Source organism: Glycine soja, chromosome 8, assembly GCF_004193775.1.
Source record: "Glycine soja cultivar W05 chromosome 8, ASM419377v2, whole genome shotgun sequence".
NCBI classification, from domain to species: domain Eukaryota; kingdom Viridiplantae; phylum Streptophyta; class Magnoliopsida; order Fabales; family Fabaceae; genus Glycine; species Glycine soja.
Window position 1 is genome coordinate 3,149,346 of NC_041009.1, and position 9,554 is coordinate 3,158,899.

The 9,554-nt window shown below is 27.5% G+C and overlaps 1 protein-coding gene across 2 annotated transcripts; it reads left to right on the plus strand.

Annotated features, from left to right (window-relative positions):
- The first annotated feature begins 216 nt into the window (after positions 1–216).
- LOC114424353 (protein SODIUM POTASSIUM ROOT DEFECTIVE 2-like) lies at positions 217–2,472 on the plus strand. Of its 2 annotated transcripts, XM_028391198.1 has the most exons (4): positions 217–402; positions 580–926; positions 1,097–1,172; positions 2,072–2,427. In XM_028391198.1, exons 2-4 carry the CDS (start codon positions 732–734, stop codon positions 2,197–2,199), a joined length of 399 nt encoding a protein of 132 aa, XP_028246999.1. In that variant the 5' UTR covers positions 217–402; positions 580–731; the 3' UTR covers positions 2,200–2,427. The 2 variants fall into 2 exon arrangements, with proteins under 2 accessions (XP_028246999.1, XP_028246998.1); XM_028391197.1 differs by having other exon boundaries at positions 217–926; positions 2,072–2,472.
- Positions 2,473–9,554: the final 7,082 nt, after the last annotated feature.

The following is a 9,554-nucleotide window of genomic DNA, read 5'->3' on the forward strand; positions in this document are numbered from 1 at the left end:
ATGCCGTATTGCCTTGCGATTTCTTTTGTCTTTAGTCTTCAATTTGCGTCACAGTTGTATTAATTATTACCAAATATGCCTCGACTTTGTTCCTTTATATTTGACCTTTTACCATGCTTATAGTTCATTAATTTGGATGTTACACTTATCCACATGGATCTATAATTGTAGTATATTATAGTATATACATATTCTTTTCCTCCAGCTTGGCTAAGTCCCATCACATTCACATATAAAGTTTGTCACTTCCACTTCCCTTCCTGTGATCCTTTTGATACGTATGTATTTGATCATGAATCATGCTTCTCCTCTTTTGATACGTATGTATTTGTTTCTTCAATAGCTAAACACAGTCAATGAGACGCTTCTCAAACCATGTTTCTCCTTTTATGACACTAAATGGTTGGTATCTTGTGTCCTTAGTGGTTTATCACATGACAAGTTCCAATCGCACTGGGTCTATTTTCTATTATTATTCAGGATAAAATTCATTGGGTTTTGTGCAGTTTGGTTTTCCCAATACATTTGACCTTAAGCTTCTTTGTTTTTTTTTTTTTTCCCTCTCCTCCTTAACATAAGGTATTATAACGAACCAGCTGATTTGGATTTTGTGTCATTCAAGTCATTGGTTGAGACTTGAGCAAGGAAGGTTAGAGTTGTGAGAGCAGAGAGAGGTTTCTTTCAGTTAAGTTCAGATTTGCCTGTGTGACTGATAATAGTAAAAAGTTGAAATGGGGAATCTTAGTTGGATGTTGGACAAGTTCTGTATTTCTTCTTGTTCAAAAACCTGTTTCTGTGTAAATTCCATGGAATTTGAAGATGAGTTTGAGAGTAAGGCTTTGATTGCAAGTGACAGTGATCATAAACTAAGACTGAAGGATGTAGTTGATGGAAAGCAGACATTGGCTTTTCAATTGAAACCCAAGGTGAGGCTTCTCTTTTCTTTAATTCTCTTTTGCATTTGAAGTGTCTTTGGCAACACCAGTCACAATCTTTTCTCATTCCAGGGGAGAAAAGAAGAAAATATAGTTAGTTTGTGTTAGAGAGCTTGTATTGTATGGGTTATTCTGATACCTTCCTGTTGCTCAATGTGCAGATAGTGATATTGAGGGTGTCCATGCATTGCCATGGCTGTGCAAAAAGAGTTGAGAAACATATCTCAAAGCTGGAAGGTGAGAGCACATTACATTTTTTATTTTATTTTTTTCATATTAAAATATAGATTTTATAGCTTTCATATAAAAATAACCTCCTCTTGGAGTAGGCTTGACTCATTTGCACTTTATTTCCTTCACTTCATCAGTTTCATTTTGTCACTTTTGAAATATTTCTTTATCTCATATTATTTGTCACATTAAAATATAAAAGCAATATTAATTATCTTTTCCAATCATATTCTCAAGAAACAAATGTATTGGCTAGTAGATGTACAATTGTAATTGTAAAGTATAGTTAATAAAGATATTTTACTTCGATAAATTATTTCATCACGAGAATTGGTATAATTAATCATTGGTTAAACTACTCACAATATAATTGTCTCTATTTTTATTTAAGTTTTAGTTTCTACATGGAGTAGTTTTTTTTAACAGTTTTACACTGTAAAAAATTATTTTCTCATGTCAGCGTCAATAACTAAAACCTATACGCATGTGTAGGAACTAGAAGTACTTACTTATAGTTTTCTCAAATAAGAACTAAAATTTTAAAATAAGCAAAACTATCAAAACGAAATGAATAATTAAATCTTAATTAGTACTATTTATATTCATTAGAGAGAGTAACTTTCTTTCTTTCGTTGTTTGTGCTTGGTATGGTCAATGGTGTGTTTGTTTCAACTTTCAACAATTCCTCTGAACAAAATCTGATTGGTTATTATTGAAGGGTGTGATAGAAACAGAGGTTGTCCAACTGTCCATGAGAGAAGATAGATTATTAATACTGATGAATCATGATAAATGCTAGCCATCTGTGAAAAAAGTCAACTTTATCATTGTTTGCTCTCACACACTTATCAGTTTGTGGTATGCTAGTACCCCTATAACTGCTGCCTCTTTCTACTTTTCAACAGGAGTGAGCTCATACAAGGTAGATCTGGAAACCAAAATGGTAATGATTTGTGGCGACATTCTTCCTTTGGAAGTGTTGGAAAGTGTATCCAAGGTTAAAACTGCAGAGCTTTGGAATTCTCCATGCTAGTAATAAGGAAAATTTCTGCACAAAACACCATCAGCGTCACCAGATTCTACAAAAGTCATTTTTGTTGTTATTATTTTATTATACTATTAATAGTTAATACCCCGTGTCATGTTCCAGCAAGTCTCTTGCAGGAAACAAAAAGAAGAAAAAAAAAATACATTTATGTCTCTCCCTCTCTTTAGTACATTTGGCTTTGACATTAATGGCTACAAAATTCACTATTGTCAAGTTGCACCCTGAAAATTTATAGTAATCTCTCTATTCTTCATTTTATTAATTTCTGTTCAGGAGCTTTCTCTAGAGTCTAGACTCTAGTTCAAATCTTGCTTCCATATCACATTATGCAAATGGTAATTAGTGGCATGTACCAAAATTTTAATGCCATTAATAATAATAATAATGCTACAGAAAGTTAAAGAAAGAGCAGTGATCGAAGTTTGACTTAATTCACTGGCACAGTGCATGGTTAGCCGGTGATTTTGTAGTTTTAAGGCATGACACGATCTTGCTTACAGTCAATTACGGGGAAAGCAGATGATTGAAAGGAAGATCCATAATGCGCGGCTACTCTGCTAGTACTGTAGCTTTTAAGCACATTAGTAAACCATTTTATGTACCCCTGGTAGCAAACAAAATAATTACATTATGATCAGACTCAGATTTTTTATAATGCATTCATATCATACGGGACAGTAACTATTTGTGAACACCAAATATGAACACATTTTATGTGATATTAAATTATTGAATACATATCTAATTATAAATGATTTAGGCATTAGTACTAAATATTCAATATAGGAGAAAAATTACTTATATTTTAAATTATTTTAATTATAAATGATCGTGTAATAAAATATTAATTTTTAATTTATATAAAACTTTGCCAACTTAATTTACTTATATAAGCAGTATCCTTTTTTTTTTTTTTTGTATGGATAAGTAGTATCCCTTACACTGAGAATCAACATAATATTTTCCTTTGGGCGTCATTTCCCATGGAAAAGGAGAACACCCTATGACCCTATCCTGGCTAACACTGTAATCGAATTCGTGGTGGGCCTGAATAATGGATCTCTGATCTGGCCCAAAACTCGTGAACCCAAAAGCCGAAACAGAATGTGCTTTTTTACTATACATTAGAAGATATAAAATCAATCATTTATTGAATTACGTATCCACTACTGTCTCGTTAGTCTACGAATAGAATATATATTTTTCCTTTTTGAAGAGAACGGATAGAATATAATACTATTTAATAAGATAATAAAGGAAAAACTCAAAAAATAAAAAGTCCAAAATTTATTTTGGTTTCCATGATCGCTTTTCTTCTAAGTTCTAACACTAAGTCCTATAAATATAAATAAAATAGTATATTTTATATGTATTAAGTAAATAAATTTATATTTTTTATCAATAAAAAATTATTAATGTGATTTTTTAAATAAATATTATAAAAGTCAATTATAATATTATTTTAGTAATTAATATATTATTTCTTTATATAGTGGCCATACAAACTTATTTACAAAATTCTTTTTGGGGAAAGGATAACGTACTAAGAACCTGCCAAAAGAATAATGAATTACACGTTGTGATATAGAGATTCTTTCCATATACGTTATAGAAAATATCTGTACATCATAATCAACAATACTTTTTTTTTTTTCAAATATTTGTGATAGAAAAATTAGAGGTGAGGGTATAAGTATAACGTTAACGTCACGGTGGTTGAGGTTCTACCGGTACAAGTTGGTCTTACAACAGGTTCAGCTTGAGACGTGTTGGTGCTTTCGATGGTGGTTATAGGAGCATTATTTTTTCTTGATGATTAAATTTTGCATGCATTAGGGATGAATTTGCACTTAAAAATAAAATAAACTTAAATAATAATTTGGTCCTTATAAAATATTATATTTTTTCTTCCTTGTAAAAAATTATATTAATAGTAGTACTCATTTGCAAATTTCTATGTTTGAATGAATATTTAAAAAATATTTTTAAGAGTTGTTTTTTTTTTATGTTTTTCGAGAAACCATTATTATCTCTTTTATAAAAATTATTATGAAAAGGAATAAATACAAAAGAATTCTTTTTTTTACAGGAATAATAAAACAATTCTTATGAAAGTATAAAGAATATTCACGAAAAATTGTCTAATGGTTCTGTGAATATATATTTAGACATATTAAATACATTTATAACCTTTTTTTTAAGTATGGTTTCCGAAATATACCATTCTTAACAAACATAATAATTATCATAAATAAGAATGATTTTGCATATCAAACACTCCTTGAGACTTCCTACAAACTTCCCCAGTTCTCTAAAAATTAAGACTTAGGCTTGTGTTAAACTTCAACTAATTTTAGTACGCATTCCTAAAATATATGATGGCAATAAATGATATTAATTAACTTTTTTTAGTTTAAGTTTGTATTATGCATACATATTAAAAATATTTAATGAAAGTAAAATATTGCTATATTTAAATTAAAATGTTCTTATTTAATACTCTTAAATTTTATGCTTAGTATTAAATAAGAGTATATTTGTGAGAAAAAATAATAATTAGACTTTGAAATTTAAAAAGAACAATTGTTTAAAAATACAGAAGGCTAAAACTGCATACAAACGTTATCCCAACAACTTTTTTACAGTATCGTGATACATCATTAAAAAAAAAAAAACGCACAAACCCCATATGCAACCCTATCGTGATCTATCTATTTTTCTTGGAGCATAATGATATTGAAAGTATTTTTTTTTTTGCTGAATGAAAAAAAATGAGAGAATTATTGTTTGATGGAAAATGTAGGAATGGAGTTATTCAATAAGGAAATAATATTATAGTTGAATTGGTGCGTGAAGGTTAGAGCAGAGGGCAAGGGGTGTACGTTAGAGAATTGTCAAATCACATCACACAATAACCAATAACGCTACTGAGACGGCTGATATGTGGCTGCGCCGCGCCCAAAGTGAATCCAAAGCACAAGAAAAAGGGACACTGAGTCATCAAAAATCAAAAAGTACTAAAGCTCACGTTTTGACATGCATATGCAAATATATTCATGATTCTGCCCATACCATCAAAATTTCCTAGCTAGCACTCGCATGATTCATTAGTCAATTCTTATGTAAAAAAAAAACCTTTATATTACTGCATGCGTCAATATTGGTTTGGGTATTACTAACTAATTAACCAAAGCAAGATTCTCCCACAGTATGTAATATGCATGGTTAAACAGAAACACATAATTTAGTTTCTTTAAACCTATATCTGCATGTTCTTCCTTCGGAGAGGTAGTCTTGTAACTTGGAAGTGCATGTACCAACTCACCCTATCGTTAAGGATTATCTTTTCACAATATTTAAACCAGATTGAAAGTATTCCTATACACATTAGAATCTTCTCATTTCGAGTCAACTTGTAGTTTCACGTTATTATACATCTCAGCAAAAAAAAACGTTATTATCCACAATTTTATATAATTCGAGTTTCTTTTTTCCGTTAATCATGTTTTCGCTAATATATTTATTGTGTTTTTCAAAGCTAGAAGAAAATAAATTCACGTATTTTTATCAATAAAAAATCACATATTTGTATCGATACATTTTTTATTGATAAACTTTGACAATATTGAATAAAAAATATAGTAATTAAAAAATACGTTTTTATTTTTAAAATTACAAATAAAATAAAGAAAAAAATGGGGGCATAGGTGCATACCCCCTCAAATAATGGGGTCAGAACTATAAAGGTTTGGAATTCTTCATAATTATATTATGTTTATTGTGGGGTTGGTTGGGGGGTGGGGTTTTGAATAGTACACTGTATGCACAATATCTTGGACTATAATCTTGTTGTCTTTGTGAATATATATATATATATATATATATATATTCATTGGAGCATATGTGAATTTAGATGTCCCCACCCCACCTCAACACAAAAACGTGAAGACATTTAATTTTATTTAATTTTTATCAGAAAGACATTATAATTTTAAATATACATTTGACACCAAGGCACATGATAATGGTCAGCTCATTGAACTGTTTCTCTAGGGTCAAGCCTCCCAACGACGCTTTTTGTTTACAAAATATTTGCTGAAAACAAATAATAAAAGCAAAAAATAATATTTTTTGGATAATGTTGCTCTCACTCGCAAAAAATAGAATTGTTAAAACACGTACCAATGGAAAGGGGAATCACTGCTTTATGTACTTTCTTGCAGGCAGAAAGCCAAACCTAGCCAATATTCGCAATCCAGGTTCATTTTTTTTTCTAGGTTGTTAAATAAATTTTACTGGATAGTTTTAACTTTTACCCTTAATACACCTTTATGGAACACCTTTATTTTGTTTGTTATTTACTCATCATTAAGTTTGTTTTTCACAATAACATTATCGTGGAGTATCTATCTATCAAGTTGGTTGACATAATTTTGTTTGAAAATTTAATTAATCATGTGAATTTTTTTAATAATATTTTTTATCCACGAAATTTAAAATTAAACTTTATGTAACAAAATCGAGTCCCTCAAACTTAACTAATTGATTTTTTACCTTATTTAATAAAGAATTTTATTATCATATATCAATATTTAATTATAAATCATCGTTAATATAATTTTAAAAATAATTATAATAAAAATCAACAATCTCATCATATACATCTCATCATATACATATGATTAGTTATAATTGGATAATGATGTAAAAAAGTTTACACTATTAATGTATAATATTTTTTTCTCTTTTATAAATTACAATAAATTCATTTTTAGTGAAAATAATACTTATTTTATATTTTTATGAACATCATTTTTATAGTTATGTTCTTAAATATATATATAATTGATTAATGTTTGATGTACCTTTTTGTATAATTTTACATAAATGGAAAAAGCTTTAATAATTGAGTAAATAATTCTAATGAAATTTAAATAATTGTATAATTTTTCTTTATATTCTTCAACATTGAGTCAACGAAATTAATCATTTAATTTAATTTTACTGAAAAATTAATCGTTTAATAACAACGAGTATTTTATTTTTTGCAATACATAAATTAAATATTTATTTATATAACTAATTAAAAATTATAATTTAGACTCCCTTTGTTACTATATATAAAACTCAAATACCTAATTCATCAGAATTAATAAAAGTGATTAATATCATTGTCATTAATATTTGTCTCTCTGATAATACATTTTATTTTTTCTTTTAATGAGGGTTATTTCTAGTCTAAAAATAATCAACACAATGAATATTATAAATTTAATTATACAAAAGTCAACAAACACCATTTAAAACTTGAATCTTATAAATAAGAATAGAAGGAGTAATAAATAACTCTCACACACATATATTAGAATTTAATGTTTATGCATTGATGGTGAAAAATATTTGTACACGGTCATCCAAACACAGTATTATTTGAATTACTTTTAAGATAATTATTTAAAAAATTAACAAATTTAGTATGCATAATAAATTATGATTGAATGACTGTATAAATTTTTTACTATGAGTTTAAATGTTACCCATGGCTAGGCATGACAACGAAACTCGTATACATGTCCGTCCCGACTTTGACGGGAAATACCTGAGTTAATTGGATACGGGGTTTGGGTTCACGGATTACTTGATTTTTTTAATCAGACGAGGATGTAACTACCCATCCCGTACCCGTCCCCATACTTGTCTTGATGATAAAATTATTCAAATTTTATTCATTACTTGTTAATTTAATTTTAAAATTTTTACACAATTTAAGATTTTTTTTCTTTACGGTTTTTATAGACAAATGTGTTGTAACGAATTTATTGATATATAAATAATTAAAAATAAATGTGTAACAATCAATTTATTTTTCTAAGATCAGATTTTTAATATAATTTTTTCTCAAAAAATAACTTATTTTACAAATTTGAACGGAAGATAGAATAGGATGAGAATATTCTATACCCAACAGACGACCATAAAGTAACAAATTTTAATAGTACCAAAAATAGGTACATAAATATGTTAAGGAATCAGAATCGGTGGATTCGAAAGATAATACCCATCTTCATCCCTTGTTGTCGTGTCCACCCACTTAGAGACTAAATTTTGTATACTATCAACCAATTGTATATCATGTGTAACTAACTAGGATAAGACTCAAACTTGTTAAATATGTGGTATTTTGTAATTAATTGGTCGATGATGTCATTTTTTTACACTCTCACTATATATAAGTTAATTGCTAATAGCTTATTAATTGTTAGTAGCTTATTTTTTTATTTTTTTAAGAAAGTTCAAATTAAAGTAAGAACTAAACATGTTCAAAAGATACATGGAAAGAGATTAGAAATTTAAACCTTTTAGTTGATATTAAAAGCGTAAGATCATATCTCAAATACATTCTAGGCATGTATTTGAATTTTGGAGATAATATATATATATATATATATATATATAATTTTTTTTTTCTAAAAAAATATGTTTTTTATATCCAATTACAATTTTTTAAATCATTCTGTTAATATGAAGAACATGAGATGATATATCAAATATATATCCTCAAAAAGCACAACTCACGAGAATATAATATTTAAATAAAAATAAATGTGAAGGAGAGTGAAACAATCAATTGTTTTTTTGGTGATTGTATAATCATGAAATATTTTCCTAGCAATTTAACAACCATTAAAATAGTTTTATGATAATCTCAACTATAACATTAGTAACAGCGTAAAAAGAAAAAAAAATATTGCTTGTCTATCGTGTAATACTTACAATTTTTACATATGAGGTCAAAACAGTAAAGTGCAGACAATTATAGAAATTAATTAAATAAATAATAATAATTTTTTAATTAGTTGTTATTATTTTATATCATATCTTTTGTAGTATATATTCCTTTCCTTAAAGGAATCAAATTTCATGTAAAAAAAATTCAAATTTCTCCTTTTTTTTTTAAAATTAAATAAAGAGACTTTTTTCTCTCTCAATTAAACTGCATAAAAGTATTTTATTTTATATTAATTTTTTTAGAAAGTCTAAAAAAATATAGTAGTACTTTGAAAGAATCAAATATTATTGTTTGGTTAAATTGCAAATTTAGCACCCGGATCGTTTCAAAATTTGATTTTAGTTTTTCTATAATTTAATTTACTAATTTAGTTTCTAACTTGATTATAATCATATTTTCAACCCTAAGAGTATACGTTGATTGTTAATTGTTTATTATGTTTTTATTGAACGTTGACCGTCACATATTTTTTTTTTAGAAGTTGACATTAATTATGTGCATGAAATTAATGTTCAATAAACTCACGACACATGACGGTCAATGTCTAATA